This window comes from Nothobranchius furzeri, chromosome 14, assembly GCF_043380555.1.
Source record: "Nothobranchius furzeri strain GRZ-AD chromosome 14, NfurGRZ-RIMD1, whole genome shotgun sequence".
Classification (NCBI taxonomy): Eukaryota; Metazoa; Chordata; class Actinopteri; order Cyprinodontiformes; family Nothobranchiidae; genus Nothobranchius; species Nothobranchius furzeri.
In genome coordinates, this window is record NC_091754.1 from 15,183,707 (window position 1) to 15,203,664 (window position 19,958).

Here is a 19,958-nt window from a genome sequence, read left to right on the forward strand (position 1 = left end):
AAATATGGTTCATTTGCAACTATGTTTAGATTTTTATTATGTATCCAGGTTAAATTTGTATATCCAGACTTGTTGCAGGAACAGGAAGAACAAAAAGAGAGTTACTGGGGAAGAGGAGAAAAAGAGACAGGAGGAAAACTTTATTTACTTCCTTTTTAGCTGGTACTTTTATCGTTATCCTCTCTGAGCTCTTTTCCACTACCTCAAGTTTTTCTTTCTGCTGTTTCTCATATTCTTTCTTGTTTTGAGCTTCATTCCTCTTGCTGCTCCTTTCCTTGCTCAACAACAGATTGTTGTTGGCACTTGGCACCACTGCTGATGGATCACGTGGCAGCCTGTTAGAGAGCAGACCTGAAGCGTGATGCTACAAGCCCTGCTGGACTATCTGAAAATCTATGTTGTTGATGTGTGGTCCACCTCTACATCTGGCTCTAGGGCAGCCATAAACATCCACACCTTGATGATTTTCTAGATAGATTGATGTTGACATTATATGATTTCTTTACTCCTGCAGAAGACACTGTACACACTTCCTGGTAGCAAAAAGACATGGATGTGTCCATGCGGCTTTATAAACAATGCCATGATTGGCTGAGACCCCAAGGCCAGGCCCCAGGTCTGGTTCGTTATGCTGTGTGTCCTCAGGAGCAATGACATCCACGAACAAATGGAAAAAGAAAATAAACAACTAAATGAAATGTTGGTTATTTTATTATTATTATGTATTTTTGCTTTTTTGTTGCACCCATAGAAACCAAAACTAAAAAATATATTGAAGTTTTTAATCTTCTTTAAAGAATTGCATTTAAAGTAAAGATTCGTAAAACAAATCATTTCAGAATGACACTATTTCTGCAAAATATAGATTTTTTTTAAAAGTTTTTCAACGTTGCGAAGTTTTAAAAATGTTTGCATTACTATTGCATTATTAGATTCATTTAAAATGCACTCTACTCACATTTCTCCATGTGCTTTAGCTCCTTCACCGAATTTACTCAGTTTTTCAACACATTTGCAGTGGCCTCTAGTAAAAACGAATGCCTCGTGATCTCTGTGGGAAAAAAAGCTCTGGCGCTTCTGTTTCAGGAACTAGAAGTGAGCCGGAGCAGAGAGGAGCAACATTTTTGGAGTCTTATTTCCTGATGTTCAGACACTTTGCTTCTGACTGGCTAACAGCAACACAAATGATTATATTTGCTCTGCAATGTTGATGTTTTATCTCCATAAGTAACACAAGCCTGAAAGTGTTTTGTCATGTTGTGGTGTTACTAATGCTAATGGTTAGCTTTTACTAGCTGAGGCTTGTTCTGATCTCTCCTGGATGCTAAATCAATGACAGCTTCCCTCATCATGAACCAAAATGAGTCCATAAATGTTAATTTCACAGTATGTGCAACAACCACGGGCTTTTCTAATCCAAGCATTTCCCCGTCTATTTTCCATCAGCGAATGATGCAGAAAATTGGGGTAAAAGACATTTTTTTCTGGTTTCTCTGTGACCTTGGTCTTTAAAGTAACGGTGTGTATTTTCCCTGGCGAAAAGAGGCAGTACAAACCTAAATCATTGTAAGCAAGCGGTACTTTTGAGTTCGAGTAAGGCCATAGCAATGGATGATCATTAGGGTCAAAGATCCATAAGAGGGCAATTTTCGAACAAGTACTTCATCAGATCTTTCAACCTGCAGCTAAACAATCTCATCAGACTCCCTTTCATCACTGCCAATGAGGGAAACTACAGCGTTTATGAATGGTAAAAGTTTTGTAACCGCTTGTTACAAATAATTAAATGCATTTTATCCTCACGAGCTCACGTAGAAAGAAACATGGTTTCTAACATGACGTTGCCCAGAAACTTAGTTCCGCTCCGATGTACAGGTCCTTCTCAAATAATTAGCATATTGTGATAAAGTTCATTATTGTCTGTAATGTACTGATAAACATTAGACTTTCATATATATTAGATTCATTACACACAACTGAAGAAGTTCAAGCCTTTTATTGTTTCTAATATTGATGATTTTGGCATACAGCTCATGAAAACCCAAATTTCCCATCTCAAAAAATTAGCATATCATGAAAAGGTTCTCTAAATGAGCTATTAACCTAATCATCTGAATCAACTAATTTACTCTAAACACCTGCAAAAGATTCCTGAGACGTTTAGAAACTCCCAGCCTGGTTCACTACTCATGGGTAAGACTGCCGACCTGACTGCTGTCCAGAAGGCCATCATTGACACCCTCAAGCAAGAGGGTAAGACACAGAAAGACATTTCTGAATGAATAGGCTGTTCCCAGAGTGCTGTATCAAGGCACCTTAGTGGGAAGTCTGTGGGAAGGAAAAAGTGTGGCAGAAAACGCTGCACAACCAGAAGAGATGACCAGACCCTGAGGAAGATTGAGGAGAAGGACCGATTCCAGACCTTGGGGGACCTGCGGAAGCAGTGGACTGAGTCTGGAGTAGAAACATCCAGAGCCACCGCGTGCAGGCGTGTGCAGGGAATGGGGTACAGGTGCCGCATTCCCCAGGTCAAGCCACTTTTGAACCAGAAACAGCGGCAGAAGCGCCTGACCTGGGCTACAGAGAAGCAGCACTGGACTGTTGCTCAGTGGTACAAAGTACTTTTTTCAGATGAAAGCAAATTTTGCATGTCATTCGGAAATCAAGGTGCCAGAGTCTGGAGGAAGACTGGGCAGAGGGAAATGCCAAAATGCCTGAAGTCCAGTGTCAAGTACCCACAGTCAGTGATGGTCTGGGGTGCCATGTCAGCTGTTGGTGTTGGTCCACTGTGTTTGATCAAGGGCAGGGTCAATGCAGCTAGCTATCAGGAGATTTTGGAGCACTTCATGCTTCCATCTGCTGAAAAGCTTTATGGAGATGAAGATTTCCTTTTTCAGCATGACCTGGCACCTGTTCACAGTGCCAACACCACTGGTAAATGGTTTACTGACCATGGTATTACTGGGTTGACTTTTTTGGTACTAAAAACACTTTTGTTTTATTGGTCGGATGACATATGCTAATTTTTTGAGATAGGAATTTTGGGTTTTCATGAGCTGTATGCCAAAATCATCCATATTAGAAACAATAAAAGGCTTGAACTACTTCAGTTGTGTGTAATGAATCTAATATATATGAAAGTCTAATGTTTATCAGCACATTACAGATAACAATGAACTTTATCCCAATATGCTGATTTTTTGAGAAGGACCTGTGTTTTAGACCCAATTTTTATGGTTATATGTTACAGAGCTGCCCATATTTTTCAACAACTGGGGATGTAATTCATTTTCAACATTTTGATGGATTTTTCTAGAGACTAATGGTAAAAACTACACATTGTCTATTTAAATTTGCATTGATTAACGCAAGAAAGAAATCAACAACTACGTCTGAAATGACTTGTGGAGAAGAGAAACACATTCAGGATCTAATCAGACACGTTACAAGCAGAAACAACCACGTTTTATCTCGGAGCACAACTCTGCAGATCCCTTCTCAAACATCTGTGTGGTCTCTGCGCCATCTTAAGCCTGACGTGTCTGGTGAAGCTTGTTCGGAAAAGGCAGCTCCATAAGAAAGGTTGAATCTAAGGCCCTGTCCACACGTAGCCGGGGATCTGCCAAAACGTAGATATTTGTCTACGTTTTGGCCTGTCATCCACACGAAAACAAATCTTTTTAAAAACTCCGGCCAAAGTGAAGATCTGCGTTTTCTCCGTTTTGGGTGTCTGCGTGTGGACAGACAAAACCGGAGTTTTAAGGTCCGCAACGTCACTTTCCGCGACAAAAAAATGCTGACATCACGTGTGCGACCTGTGTTTACACTAGCCGACAGCATGGAAACCCTCAGAGCTGCACTCTGTCACTACCCGATCCATTAACTGTCCAAGCGCTTTTTGCTTGTTTGTTTTTGCAAGCGGAATTACTGCTCCTTGCGGAAGACCACAGACGAAGGATGAGGTTAAGAACGGGGGAAGTACTGCCGCCTACAGGTCTGGCATGTCCTTAACAACGTATTTATCCGGGTACGTGTGGACAGTTTTTTTTTTAAACGAGGTGGTGTGGATGCAAGTTTTTGGAGGGGCGGATATCCGTTTTTAAAAAAACCCGGCTACGTGTGGACTAGGCTTCAAACAGCCAGGGATAAACAGAACTGAAAGTGGAGCAGAAGTGGGACCGGGTTGAAACCCCCATCCCCTCTGAATTGTTAAAGGTTACAGGGCAGCAGAGGATGAAAGTGCAAGTAAACCATGAACATGAGTGTCCCCTCATCCTGCTCAAGTGACTCAAGACAGATTTGTAAACTCCAGCCTATATTGACAACATCTGAGTTTGCACTGAAACAGAAGGAATATAATATTTTAGAGAATGTAAAATATGGAGGGCGGAGAGTCTGAAAGCAGAGAAACTAGGGCACAAGCAGGAGGAAACAGAATGCTGATGCTCTCTAAAGTTGAGCCATAGCTTCACTAAATCCCCAGCGCTTCATGCCAGGACCCGACCTTCTCAGGTGGAATGGTTCTTCTCAAAAGCTTTAGTCCTTTGAGTCCATCTGTCTCACCTTGGTTCCTGTTTCACTTCATTTTTTTAAAGCGAGTAACATTCCTCAACACCACGCTGTGTGGCAACAGAACAAGGAAGTGTTGCATTAATATTTTAATGTCCTTTGTCGCTGCCTTTACTCATCCTTTCAAGGATGCAGTTGTGACTACATGAGTAAAGTCAGATGTTATTTTAGGACGTTGTGCGTTTACACAATGTTATAGATGGTTTTGTTTCTAAACTGATTATTTATGAAGAGTTCACCTTCAAAAACAAATAACTGTTTTTATAAATGATCTTTCAGTGATATCAGTCAAATAAAGTTTGGTGATTTTGATTTTTAAAAATTACATTTATCTGGCTTTTGCAAATGAACTGCTGCAATAAAGACATTTTTTAATCAGAAACGTAAAAAAAACATAAAAAAACTAATTTTAATGGTGTGGGAGACTGAAAAAATATTTTTTATGAATATTTGTGATTATAATCAAGCTGAGTTTTCCATGCAGGCTGAACATGAAAATAGTCTCCTACACCTATCTCCTGCGTTAGCTTCTGATAGAAAAAAGATGGTGAAACTCTATGATTAGAAAAGCCTGACAGATCTAAGTCACACTGTCACTTAAGAGTCATAGACTCACCCATCTTGACTCACAAAAGGGGAAGGCTGTTGTTGGTTTAGCATCCAGGTAACAGCAGAGAATGTCTCAACTAATAGAAGCTAACCATTAGCATTAGCAACTAGCAACTCCACCACACGGTAGAACTCCTTCAGGCTTGTGTTATTTGTGGAGATAAAACATTAATGCTACAGAGCAAAAAGAGTCAGTTGTAGAGTTGCTTTGCTGTTAGCCAATGAGAGGTGAGATGTCCAAATATCAGGAAACAAGTCTCCAAAACCTGTTGTTTGAGGCTGTCATCTGTTGTAGCTCAGTTCTAGTTCCTGAAACAGAATTATAAAATAAATATTCTTAAACAACCCACCTCTCTCTCTCTTCTTATCTCTAACTCAATACAAGGTGTTTGAATAAAATTCCCTGTGGTAAAAACAACCTCTTCTGATTCTAAGGGCCCGGTCCAAAGATTAATGATCCAGCCAGGTTTGGATCAGTGATATCTCTGAACCTTAATAAAAGTGTTGTTTCTGATTCCTCCACCTCACCCAGCATGGCTCTATTAAATACCCACTCTGTTAACAATAAGTCTTTCCTGCTCAATGATCTAATTATCTCTAAAAACCTGGATTTTCTGTTTCTGACTGAAGTTTGGGAGCAAACATCTGATTAATCAATCAATCAAAGCTTTATTTATAAAGCGCCTTCCGCAACCCTGTCAGGAAGCCCAAGGCGATTATTCTGGTCTGGTTGAACTCTGCCCGAGTGGTTATTCTTTTCTTAGCCAGCCCCGGGGTTCTGGTCGTGGTGGAGGCCTAGCTGTTGTTTTCAGATACCATCTTCCATGTAGCTCTACAACCTCTGGTCACTTTGCTTCCTTTGAACTGTAGCTGATTAAAGTCGGGCGTAAGGACCCGTTCTACTGGGCTGTGGTCTATCGTCCACCTGGTCCAAACGGTTCTTTCCTTCAGGAGTTTAGTGGCTTTCTATCCTCCACTGTGAAACTGTCCAGACTGGTGATTGTTGGTGACTTTAAAATCCGCATTGATGATCCCTCTGATCACTTTGCCATGACTTTATCCAGCCTTATGGACTCCTTCAGCTTTACCCAGCATGTTTCTGGCCTCACACACACCAGGGGGCACACTCTAGATCTTGTTTTTACCCTGAGTTTAAATGCTGACAGTGTTTGTCCTGAGGACGATTATATTTCAGATCACCATTGCATTTTCTTTAACTCGTCAGTTTCTGCATCCCCTCCTCGCCATATGGTTAGTTCTCGTTTTCTTAATGAGAGCACAGCTAGCAATGTTTCCACCGCTTTTGATACACCCTGTTCTTCTGATAATGACCCAGATTCCTTAACTTCTCAGTTCAACGAGCACTGCCTCTCCATTCTGGACAACATCTGTCCTGTCAGAACCACATCAGTTCCTGCAGTGAACCCTACTCCCTGGTTTAATGACAGCCTTCACAGCCTGAAGCACCAATGCAGAAAAATTGAGCGCTTGTGGAAGAAAACTAATTTTCCACGTCCATCTGCTGCATCTGAAAGATCTTCTGACATCCTTTAACTCTGCAGTCAGAGATGTGAGGGTTTCCTATTTCTCCAACCTGGTGTCCCAGAGCAAAGGGAACCCCAAGGTGCTGTTTAACACCATCAGCAGCATCGTCTCTCCTGCCTCTCCTACAGCCTCCATCCACTCTGTTGCAGACTGTGAGAACTTTCTGTCTTTCTTTGTGGACAAAGTCAATAAGGTTAGATCTAGCATCTCTCCTTCAGCCTTATCGCTGCCTCTCCCGACTCCAACCAGGCCCATCATCCTAGATAGCTTTGCTCCTGTTTCTTTGCCTGAGTTAACCAAACTAGTTAACTCTATGAAGACCTCTGCATGCCCCCTCGACATCTTACCCTCATCTTTGTTTAAAAGTGCTTTTCAGTCCATTGGTCCCAGCGTGCTCTCCATAATTAATGCTTCTCTGGTTTCTGGTCAGGTCCCTGCTTACTTTAAGAATGCTGTAATCCACCCGCTTCTTAGAAAACCGATTCTGGACCCCTCTCTCCATAACAGCTTCAGACCCATCTCTAAACTTCCGTTCATCTCCAAGATCTTGGAAAAGGTTGTGGCTAAACCACTCCCAGCTGCTCTTGATGAACATAACATCTATGATTGCTGACAGTCAGGTTTTCGTAGAGCTCATTCTACTGAAACAGCTCTTCTTAGGGTCTCTAATGACCTTCTGACTCACAGTGATGCAGGGGACTGTTCTGTTCTGGTCCTGCTGGACCTGACTGCAGCCTTTGACACTGTTGACCATCACCTGCTACTGGAGAGGCTGAGAGACTGGGTAGGCCTATCAGGATCTGCTCTGGAGTGGTTCTCCTCTTATCTTTCTGAGCGCTCCTTTTCTGTGGCTGTCTCCAAGTTTAGGTCCTCCACCACCTCTCTTACCCATGGTGTCCCACAAGGTTCTGTGCTGGGGCCTCTGCTCTTCCTCCTCTATCTACTCCCTCTTCAGCACATCCTGAGCTCCTTCAAAGGAATCTACCATCTTTATGCAGATGACATCCAACTGTACATCTCCTTTAAGCCCCATGAGATGTCTAAGCTGCAGCTGTTACACACCTGCTTAGATTCTATCAAAACCTGGATGGCTGGGAGCTTTCTACAGCTGAATGAAGATAAGACTGAGATCCTCATCTGTACCCCAGAGAAGCTGGTTCCCAAAGTCAGAGACTCTCTTGGCCAGCTTGCTTCTCACACCAAACCTTCTGTCAGGAATCTTGGCGTGACCTTTGACCCAGCTCTCACCCTGGATTCTCATGTCAGTTCTCTTGTTCGCTCTTCCTTCTTCCATCTCAGGAACATTGCAAAGCTGAGTCCCATTCTGTCCCGCTCTGAACTTGAGACAGTTCTCCACACCTTCATCTCCTCACGCTCAGACTACTGTAACTCTCTTTTCACGTGTCTGAGCAGAACCTCCCTGAACCGTCTACAGGTGGTTCAGAATGTCTGTGCTCGGCTTCTGACCAAGTCCTCCAAACACACCCACATCACCCCGCTTCTCCTCCAGCTTCACTGGCTGCCAGTCAACTTCAGGGTTCATTTCAAGATCCTGGTTCTGGTCTATAGGGCCTTACATGGACAAGCACCATCTTACATTGGTGATCTTCTTAGTCCCTACACCCCCAGCAGGTCCCTGAGGTCCAGTGACCAAAGCCTACTGGTTGTGCAGCACCAGGCTAAAGACCAAAGGTGACAGATCATTTGCTGCTGTGGCCCCCAGACTCTGGACCTCTCTCCCCCTGAGCCTGAGATCAGTGGACTCAGTGGTCTTCTTCAAAAAGCAGCTGAAGACTCACTTGTTTGAGCTGACTTTTGTATGACCTTCTTCACCACTCTCTCTTTATTCTGCTCTCCCCACCTATTCCACCTTCCCCAGGATCCACTGATTTCCCTCTTTCCTATTCACTCTCTCTCTCTTTCTTAACATTTTGTTTTTTAATCACAATTGTCTATTTTTTGCTCATATTAAATATATGTGTAACCATTTTCTAAATTCTTTTTTATATTTTTACATTTTTTGTTTTTGTGAAGCGCCTCGTGATTTTTATCTTGAGAGACCCTATAGAAATGATATTTTCTTCTTCTTCTTCTTCTTTATCCCTTGAGGTCCACGTGGCAGGGGGAAGGAGGAGCTGGTGCTCACTCCTTCCCCCTGCCACGTGGACCTCAAGAGATAAACCATCAATCCTGCTCGATGGTCAACTTTTTTGCGAGGTCACCCATGAAGACAGTGGGAGGGTTAAAGTGTGTGTGTGTGTGTGTGTGTGTGTGTGTGTGTGTGTGTGTGTGTGTGTGTGTGTGTGTGTGTGTGTGTGTGTGTGTGTGTGTGTGTGTGTGTGTGTGTGTGTGTGTGTGTGTGTCTAAAGCTTACTGAAAGCTGCCACAGCCAGTATGAGAGTGACCACGATGGAGATCCAAGAGACCCAGAGAGCCTTCTTCCTGTAGTTCTGTGCTTCGTGGGGCTTCAGGCGCATGCTGCTCTCCAGAAGACCTGCAGCCAGAAACATCCTCACACTCAGTCACAAGAACATGTCCGTCTTTGTTTTACTTTCCTGTGCATTAATTCAGTGTCTCCTGGTTTTCTGTGTGATCGTATCAGGAAGCCTGAGGTAAAGTCAGAGGTTATCCAAGCTGTTAAAGGAATCTTCGCTTAAATGTGGATGCTTATCCATCATGTCATTTTTGTTTTACTGACTTACAACTGGTGAGGTGTTGACTTTGAGATGGTTAGGACATTAATTTACACCTTTTGTCTCTTTTAATCACCTTCAAAGACAAGGCTGATTGCATAATTTAATTAGTGGTAGGAGGAGCAATGTGGTTTTTGTCCTGGCCATGGAACTGTGGATCAACTCTTTACACTTGGTAGGGGGGTGAAGGGATCATGGGAGTTTGCCCAACCAATCCACATGTGTTTTGTGGATTTGGAGAAGGTTTATGACTGTGTCCCCAGAGGCACCCTGTGGGGGGCACTCCAGGGGTATGAGGTGGATGGTCTTTTGCTAAGGGCCATTCAGTCCCTGTACCAGAGGAGTGTGAGTTTGGTCCGCGTAGCCGGCAGTAAGTCGGACCTGTTCCCAGTGAGGGTTGGACTCTGTCAGCGCTGCCCTTTGTCACCGGTCCTGTTCATAACCTTTATGGACAGGATTTCTGTGGTGTTGAGGGTGTGGAGTTTGGTGGCAAGAGAATCTCATCTTTGCTTTCTGCGGATGATGTTGTCCTCCTAGCTTCATCAGGCTCTGACCTACATCTCTTGCAGGAGGCCCCCTGGTCAACCCAGGACACATTGGAGAAAGTACATCTCCAATCTGGCCCAGGAACACCTTGAGGTCCTACTGGAAGAGCTGGTGGAGGTGGCCAGTGAGAGGACGGTCTGGAACTCCCTAGTTGGGATGCTGCCCCCACGACCCGGACCCGGATAGGTGGAAGAAAATTAGACGAGAAGAGGATTCTCATTTATTTTGTCAACATTATTAAGTTTCTCTTCATTTTAACATCAAACTAACATATCGTGCCATAACAAGATTTGTGGTTGAATTTGAGAAGTAAAAGTGACCTAACAGACTTTGGAGAGACGGTAGTAAAAAAAAAATAATTTCCAGAAACAATTTGGATTCATGTGCCAATACTTCTTTTCTTTACTTGTGTGTGTGTGTGTGTGTGTGTGTGTGTGTGTGTGTGTGTGTGTGTGTGTGTGTGTGTGTGTGTGTGTGTGTGTGTGTGTGTGTGTGTGTGTGTGAGAGAGAGAGAGAGAGAGAGAGAGAGAGAGAGAGAGAGAGAGAGAGAGAGAGAAGGCATAGACCAAACAGCCCAGATTTCTAACTGCCAGCAGCTCGTGAAATGTGAGAATGGCTCTGCAGTCTGCAGACTCATGCATTATTCATGAGGTGGAACCTTGACATCCAAAAGAGATTTTTAATGCTTTTGGCTGCCGTTGTATCCAGCAATCTGTCCAGGGATTGTTGTCGGCACTACAAAACCAAGGAGATGGTTAGGACTATCATTTTCAGGACAAATGCCTGAATCTGTGTATTTGGAAAAGCCACCCCCCCCCCCCCCCAACCCTAACCCTGATAAACAACAGAGATGATGTTTGAACTATCAGTGAGTTTGTCATGTCTTTACTCCAGCCTTACATTTAAGTTAGAGCTTTATTAATCTCAGTGATTGTTGAGTTAGAATCTTGGTTTCACATTTGCCACCAATCTGCAGCCCTCTGTTGACCAAAATCCACACTTGATAGTTTTTGTAGGTGTCCTGGGAGGTGCTTTTTACCTGCTTAAAAGCTGTTAGCTGTAATGCTAACAGTTAGCATTTTCAGTTTGCTGATTATCAATAAAAAGATATGAGAATATGAGAAGAAAAAGTTGAAGTTTGCACTGGTGCGGCCTATACTACCGTAGTTTCCGGAGTATAAGTCGCACCAGCCATAAAATGTATAATGAAGAAGAAAAAAACATATATAAGTCGCACTGGACTATACGTCGCATTTTGGGGGGACATTTTATTATTTTTCTTACAAAATCTGAGACCAAGCATTTCACATTGCAAGACAAGTACCGGTAACAATAACAGAATAAACAACCAGGGCGCAGCAGCGCACCACGGTCTCCAGCAGAGGATGGCGGTGTTTCAAACCCTCCCAGCGGGCGGGGAGAGCTCATTCCTGGGTCGGAGCTGGCCCGCAGCACCCCGCCACAGGCTGCAGCAGGTGATGGTGGTGTTTGAAACCCTCCCAGCGGGACAGGGGAGCTCATTCCTGGGTCGGAGCCGCCCGGCCCGCAGCAGCTCGCCACGGGCTCCAGCAGGTGATGGCGGGGCAGAGGAGCTTATTCCTGGTCCGGAGCCGGTCCACAGCAGCGCGGTATATATAATTTGGTATATAAGTCGTTCCAGAGTATAAGTCAGAGGACCAGCCAGACTATGAAAAAAAGTACGACTTATAGTCCGGAAAAGACGGTAGTTTGAGGGAGCTACTGGACTTGTAAGTAATATTATTTCTTGTCCAACAGTGTAGATCTTTTTACTTTGTGGTTTAATTTGGTATTTGTTGGCTCGTGTTAGAGTTAGCTCGTTGTTAGCGCTAGCTACAACAGGCTGCTGCAGGGTTGTTTATGGTAGTTGTAATTCCACTTCCAACCAGTACGGCGAAGAAGGATTGGGTCTAGTGTTACTTTAAAGTACGTCACTTTTTGGGGCAAAATTCCCATATCCTGGAACACCTTTCCCTGCATGTCTTCATTCAATTTTCTCTGTCCATCATAGCAGATAATAGACAACCTTCTTGAACTCAAACTACAAAAAACTTCCATACACAGAACTAGCACTGGCATCTAAACATCACAGGGTGAAAAATCCACATGGGATTGATTACCACCTGTCCCTAGTGGGGGATAGTAAGTGGAGACGGGTGTGCTGAAGACAATAAGAGTCATATAGATGCTGTTTTGGCCAAGCAGGTGATGCAAAGCCAATAGGGTACCACCAGTGGCAGGCGGTGCGTTCCACCCCTGGGCCTTCAGTGATTTCCTATTCAGTCCAATCTAATTTAATACACCTTAAAATACCATCAATAGGACATCACAGCTGGAGAAACCTCACACACACACACACACACACACACACACACACACACACACACACACAAACACACACACACACCAGTGGCTGGTCAAGACACATAATTTCCAGAGTCTTTAAAATCAAACTCGCATTCCCAGTTGAGAGTAGGAAGCTGACCACGGATACCGTCAAATCTCAGAAATGAAAGACGGGTTTAAGAGATGAGACAATAAAATAAATAAGTAAAGCAAACACATTATTTGCATTTGTTTTGGAGAAAATTGTACCGCGAAACAATTGAACATGTTGGCGCAGCTGCACACACCACGTTATACACAATATAAATTGCATAGAAACAGAACACAGAATAATTTCATTTTGCCATTTTATTTCGTTACCATTTATTATTAACAAAATAAAATGACAAAACATTAAAAAAAATACTAATAAAATGTTTCTACTCACCAACATAAATGTCCAGCATGGATCTCCTCCTCTCCTGCTCATTAGAAAATAAAATTCATCCTTCTTTCTTTCCTCAGGAAAACCTCAGTGGCTCTGTACAGTTCATCTGTGTGCTTCAGGTCCATGAGTAGATCCTTTTCTATGGACATGGAGGCTAATGCTGAAAGACATGTCTGCCCGGTCGTGTTTCTGGCGTACGTTTTAACGCGCTTTAATGCTACCAAATCCACCTGATGCGAGCAACAGGCATTCCCAGCAGAATAACCTGCAGCGGTTCTCTGAAGCTGTTAGCCATGGGTACCGTTCATAGTTCCTTGCCTGAAAATGACGAACAAATCCTTTCCCCTGCTGGGACAAGCCAGCTAGCATTGGAGTCGGACGACCTGTTCTCACAAGATCCATTTTTTCTTGAAAGGTCCGTCTGGAAAATGGTGTGGCAAGTAAATCTGCAACCAAGTCCGTCCCTTCTCCTCTTTCAGCCATCATGTGTTCAAAAATACACCGATAGCTGCCTATAGATACAAATCTCCGTGTTTAGTTTTGATATTTTGCTTCATGCTGCTAGAAAAGTTCTAACTACTGCTCATCCAATCACAGGATGCGTTCATGTCAACTTTTGCGTGAGGCCAGCTAGCTGGCCCGGGCCAAGCTGACTCGTGAGCTGATTGGCTGTCGCAACTGGATCGTCTCCGTTCACTTACAGCAGACAACGGGCTTCTCGATTGATTCTGAAGGCCTAGAGCAGACTTAATCTGCCTGAAAACACAAGCTAGCTTAAATCTGATTGGATAACACCCAGCCTTGGTATTTTAACACTGGAAGCAGCACAGCCAAGTGGGTATAATAGGATATAAAGAAAATAGACCAGTAAGCATTTTTTTTAATTTAAAAATAATTACCAAAGGAAAAAAAATACATTTACGCTTTTGAGTACGTTTAGGCCAGCAGAGAAGGCTTTGCTGGCCCTGACTGCCCACCACTGGGTACCACAGTATTGCCCCCTGAGGAAACACCACGCTGAGCAGGTCCCTGAAAATGTGGTATTTGAGTACAAGAACACCATAACTTGGGGGCTCTCTTGCGTTTCTCAGATGATATGAATTGTGAAACAGACTCCATGCTGCAGGAGGACTTTGGACAACAGAGTTTAGCCACCCCACTGGGTTTAGTAGCGGGTCTTCTGGATTTTTATTCTATTTTGTTATTGTTTAGGGCTTTTATTACTTTGTTTCATCCTTTCACCGGTTTGCCCTCTAATGTGCTGATTGGGTCATCAAAACAAGAGCTTCATCCATTACACATCAACATCAAGAGTGTCCATTTAATTCCATGATTTTTGACTAAAACGCAGCTTTTTTACTGAAGTGGACTTCTGCGAAAATTAAGAAAAATACATCTAAGAGTCAATCAATCAAGTCAAAAATCAATTCCAGCTCTTCCTGGCTGAAAATCAGCAATTACAGCGTAAACCTCTTTTCAAGCAGTCAAATTATGTGCATCATCCTTTATGTTGGGGGGGGGGGGGGCTTCAGTATGTAAAGCTGGTCAAAGTTAATGTGTCCCAGGATGGTTCATCTACATGCATTCATCCTGATTTTGTTTTTGTTTATTTGTCTGTGATGACAAAAAAATAAAAGTTTGTTTTATATTAATTTATAAAAAAACATTCCATAAAATAATCAACTTGAATTACGTTCACTGCACTGAAGGATGATTATTTCACAATAAAGGTGTTGAGTTGTGTTTTTTCTTACAGTTTTCACAAACAAAATAGATAAATTGAAACTCTTGAACGTTTAGACACTGTCTGCATCCTTCACTACAGTAACGTGTTTAACAGTTTCAGTAAAATATTGAATAACTCGAAAATATTGTGCCCTGGATCTCTTGAAAAACAAAACTTATTGTGGATATTTGAGAAAATATAAATAAACTAATTTTGTGGTGTACCACAGAATTATATAAACTACTACTGAGAGGAAATAAACTTTGTAAGAAGCTAAACTAGCATGTTTGTGTGTGTGTGTGTGTGTGTGTGTGCGTGCGTGCGTGCGTGTGTGTGTGTGTGTGTGTGTGTGTGTGTGTGTGTGTGTGTGTGTGTGTGTGTGTGTGTGTGTGTGTGTGTGCGCGTGTGTGTGTGTGTGTGTGTGTGTGTGTGCGCGTGTGTAAGCCAGAGAGGAAGTGAGACAATGTGGTAAATCATATGATTCCTGGCTGAGAAAGGAGACAGAAGGCATGTGTTCAACATCTCCTCTCAGCCTCCGTCGCTATGACTCAAGCAGGTCTCTGTGTGTGTGTGTGTGTGTGTGTGTGTGTGTGTGTGTGTGTGTGTGTGTGTGTGTGTGTGTGTGTGTGTGTGTGTGTGTGTCCTGACATTTGTCTTCATCACACCTTTCTTTTCCAGAAACAAATTCAAGCTTCAGCTCTTCTTTTTTTACTGAATCCCCAAAAACACAGCAGTTAAGTTTTTTTTGTCTGAAATCCTAATCAAAATGTTTCTGAATTATTAAAATATTCTTATAATAATTAAAAGTTATCCTGAAACAGAATTGAGCATGTGAAACATATAGATGTATGGATATTCAAATGAATGATGAATGTTTGTGTTTGGTTGCTTTTGTCGTATTTTGAGGCACGCCTTCCCCTCTGTCACTAGTGATGGTGCGTAGAGCCACTGCTCCTCTGAGGTTGTGCATGCAGACAGAACAGAGGCGACTTAGTGCCACATCAGTGTGTGCTTACAAATGGCGTCGCAGAATCAGCTGAGTGACAACTTTGTGCTTTGTGTAAATCATGCACTACAGGGTGCACAACAGATTACTCAATTCTTCTTATATTTCTAATTTTATTGTTCATTTTATGATGTTGGTTTTTAGATTGTTTGACATTATGGACATACAAAACTGTTTCACTGAATTAGATGTGTTTCATACTGAGCTTTAAAATGAAATCCAGACAGTCTTACGTCTGAACCCTCATTGACTCATTTGCAGAAAACCATCTAAAGCAGTGGTTCCCAATTTATTCAGCTTCAAATCCTAAAATTAGCATTTGTCAAGACATGCAACTCCAAATATCTATTCTAAAAGATTTCAGTGCATATAGAGAAATGATCATTTAGTTGAGTTTCTGTCACAATTATGTTAATAGATATAGCTTCAGCAATTGTTTTAAAAATGTATTTCAAAGTCTGGCAATCATCTCAAGACCCCCTTTGTAGATCTTAGTGACCCACAGTGGAGTCCCAACCCCAACGTTGGGAACCACTGGAAACGATGCAAGAGTTTTAGTCCAAAACAAATATTTATTTCCACAATTCAAGTCTAGATTTTTACCCTTTTGTTTCCTGAATGTCCTCCAACCTGAACTCAACTACCTCTGCTGAACAGTCTTTTTGTTTTACATCAGGCAGACCACATTTCACACATTCAAATCCTGCAGGACAATCAAATAAAGCATATGCACTCAGACCTGAGGAAACCCCTGCATATAGAATATTTATATTTTAAATTAGTGGTTTTTTTCTTTTCTGAAAGGCTGCAAATAAAGATTTTCAATGAGCTTTTGGGTATGTGGTCTTCTGCTGGTTCCCATTTTCTTTTCTTTGAGGACTCTCTTGCTCGTGACAAGCCAGGACCTCCAACTCCTACACACATTAAATGTGATTATTTACTAACTTTATACAGGCATACAATGCCATAGCTTTTATGGAGTATAATTAGACTGTACGCTGTGTTATTGGGATTTTATATATGTAATTTGTACAAATAAAATCCTCTGCAAAGACACAATTGTGTGGACCAGCTGCTATTTTATGGCTATGGCCTTAAATCCATTAAAATGGCTTGTTTATTGGACTTTATGTATTGGATGATGACTAGATAAAAAGTTCATGCATAAAAGTGGTAAAAGAAATCCACATTTAAGGGTTTGTTATGCAGGGGACTGGTGCCAGAACCCAGCCTTGGTGCAGACCTTGTGTCTGGTGCATGATTTAAGGTCAAGAATATGATCTTCCAGGGTGAATGCATGAATGAATGCATGAATGAATGAATGAATGAATGAATGTATTTTAAGGCAACTAAAACTTTGAAATTACACCATGAATCTATGCTGATGCATGACTATCATACATAATTCAAAGAGCAGACCGAAAATATCCGGCGTGGATAAAAATAACCATCCTGTCTCCGTCATACCTGACACGCGCGCGCGCACGCACGGACATCCTGCCCCAAAGCGCCCATGACCCATCCAGAACTTTTTAAACAGCTTAAATCCAAACACGATTATAAAGTTACCTTCTCCGTCCACATTGTCAGTGATCTTCATCTCCTGGTTGCCTGTGAACGGGTCGGGCTCAGTGGGGGTCTTGGCTGGCTGCTGCTGCTGCTGGTGGTTGGTGAAGCCATCCACGGCGCACTGGCCGTTCCGCACTGTGGCCGGGCAGGGATCCACCATCGTCGGTTCTGGGACAGGGCAGAAGTCCTGGGTCACGTGGTCAGCCATTGTTGACGCTACTGTTTTGTGTTCGGTCTCAGAAGGCAGAGGATGAGGTGAACAGGGGTTTGGTTTTAATAAGACAAGAGAAATGCTCCCACCGGTCCGTTAAGCGCAGCAGCCATCCAGCGCGTCCAGTCGGCCACCGGCGTTGGCTCAGATGCGCAGAGGAGGGGAGGAAGGGGGGGCGCAGAGATGAGATGGCGATAAGAGGAGATGCGAGATGAAAGATTGTTATCAACGAAGCATCTGTGGACATGCAACTTCCTCCAGCAGCAAGATTCCCAACAATATTCCAGTCCTTCCCCAAGCAGAGCAGTAATTTAGGGTTTGATGTGAGGATGCGATAAATCTCAGATCTGCTGTGAATCTGGCGGGCGGTGCCAGCAAGTTATTCTCCCTCCTCCCCTTTACTCCTTCTCTCCTCCTCTCATAACTCTACACCTGATTCCCATACAGAACACACCCCCCCACCCCCCCCCCCCACCCCCCCACCCCACACACACACACACACACACTGTTTACCTTACTGTGTAAACAAGAGCTCCCTCTTCAGAATCAATAGTCCATTACTTTGTCATTTTAATCACATTAGGAAGCTCTAACAGAACGGGACACTCGATCCTCAGCGAGAGATCAGACCAGTGATCAGTCGGTTTCTTATGCAGGTCAGGAGCTTTCAGTGGATGAATTAGCTGCAAAGTGAAAACCAGGTGGGATCATCAATATGACGTTTATGGGATCATCTGTCAGTGCAAACAGAGCCTCAAACCAAGGAGCAGCGGTAGCGGACAGCCAACCAAAGAGCTGCTTGTGTGAAATGGAGGGGTCCCTGTTACCAGACCTCTAAGTAAGAAAAAAATATTTAAAAATTAAAGTCATTAAGAAAGAAAGAAAAATATTTTAGAGCTCCTTTCTGGTTTGTTTTCACTTGTCCATCCTTTCATCCATTATCGTCTGCTTATCCAGGGTCAGGTCATGATGGGGGCAGCAGCTTAAGCAGCAGAGAGGCCCAGACTTCCCTCTCCCCAGCCACTTGGGCCAGCTCCTCGAGGAGGATCCCCAAGGTGTTCCCTGGCCAGGTGAGAAACATGGTGCCTCAAGCGTGTCCTGAGTTCTCCTATAGGTCTCCTCCCGGTTGGATGTGCCAGGAAAACCTCACCACATGAGGCATCCAGATGCCCGAGCCACCTTAACTGCCTCCTCTCGATGTGGAGGAGCGACGGATCTACTCCGAGCCCCTCCAGGATGACCAACTGTTTCACCCTATCTCTAAGGGAGAGCCCAGAGACCCTGGAGATAAAACTCGTTTTGGTCGCTTGTATCCGCGATCTCATCTTTCGGTCATTAAAGCGTCCGACCATAGGTGAGGGCAGGAACGCAGATCGTCTGGTAAATGGAGAGCTCCACCTTCTGGCTCAGCTCTCTCTTCGCCACAACACACCGGTACAACGCTCGCATCACTGCAGACGCGGCACCAATCCGCCTTTCAGTCTCACACTCCATCTTTCCCTCACTTGTGAACAAGCCTACGTGTTTTGGAATAAAAGCTAATGTTGCGTATTGTGCAGTTAAACATTTTCCATGGTAGACTTTGTTTCCATTTCACACTAAATTTGCAGGGCTGCATATTATTTCTTGCAAAAGCATTGAAGGCATGCGTTTATTAAAAGAGGGCTACAATCCATTTAGAATGTTGTTTACTAGCATGCACTGCTGAGGAAATGGAACGCAGCCCCACCAGTGAATTAGGGTTACATCTCCAAGAAACAAACAAAACACAGGTGACACATTTATGAGGCTGCATGAATTGTGGCCTGACCTGGTCTTTCTACTCTTTAATAATTTAATTATTTTCATTGTTCTTGTGAAGAACCTCATGATTTCCATCTCCAATGGTGCTAAACAAAAAATGTCTTTTTGTTCTTTAAAAGTTCTTAAACTTTACTTTTAGCTCGTTATTAGTTTTCCAGAGAAATAGATTTTTTTTTGTTTGTTTTTTCCAGTTCATGTCACGGTCAGACCTAGTGACGATCAGCCGGACCCGACAACAGCCACACACAGATAAACTTTTAAAGAGTTTAATAAAGGATTTGTTAAAGCGATCGGGACCATGCTGGAGTCGGTTCTGTGGCGTGGCCTTCTGAGAACAGCAGCGGTGCTCAGCGGTGAGGAATGCCGATCCGACAGACTGAGGTCGGGCAACAGGCAGGCAGACAAGTTCCGTGGTCAGACAGTCAGACAGACAGACAGACAGGTTCAGTGGCTCGAAAGACTGTGGCAGGGCAGCAGGCGATCTCGCCCTGAGCAGCAGGAGCCAGGTGCTTGAATGGGGAGCAGCACAGGTGGAATTAATCAGCACGATGACTGCTGCAGGTAGACAGGAAAACACAGAGGTCAGGGCATGATCGAGGAGGCAGCAGAGGCAGAGGAGGGTGTCAGCCTGGGAGTCACTCCAGTTCACTTTTTTACTAAGCTGTTCCTTGACACAGCGTAAAAATGAACATTTACTCATAATAAAGTCAATATTGTTTGCAGAAAATGTTGTGGCTCGGTGAAGTCAATAAACCTCTCTGTGGGAACGATTGCATCAAACACATGAAATGACCACAAAGTGGCTGATCGGCAGACCCGACAAAGAACGCTCTCATCAAGCAGCAGCATGAAGTTCTTTCAGACTTATCAGCGACAACGCCTCACTCTGT

General features: G+C 43.4%; 1 protein-coding gene across 1 annotated transcript in view; it reads right to left on the minus strand.

The window, feature by feature from the left end:
- The window catches only part of tmem163a (transmembrane protein 163a), a 75,194-nt gene extending 57,515 nt beyond the window's left edge, over positions 1 to 17,679 (minus strand). Inside the window, exons 1-2 of the mRNA XM_015966736.3 lie at positions 17,055 to 17,679; positions 9,098 to 9,217 (exon numbers count right to left, since the gene is read on the minus strand). Coding sequence (XP_015822222.1) covers positions 9,098 to 9,217; positions 17,055 to 17,262 — 328 coding nt within the window. The 5' untranslated portion in view covers positions 17,263 to 17,679. The remainder of the gene's footprint in view (positions 1 to 9,097; positions 9,218 to 17,054) is intronic.
- Between the last annotated feature and the right edge of the window lie 2,279 nt (positions 17,680 to 19,958).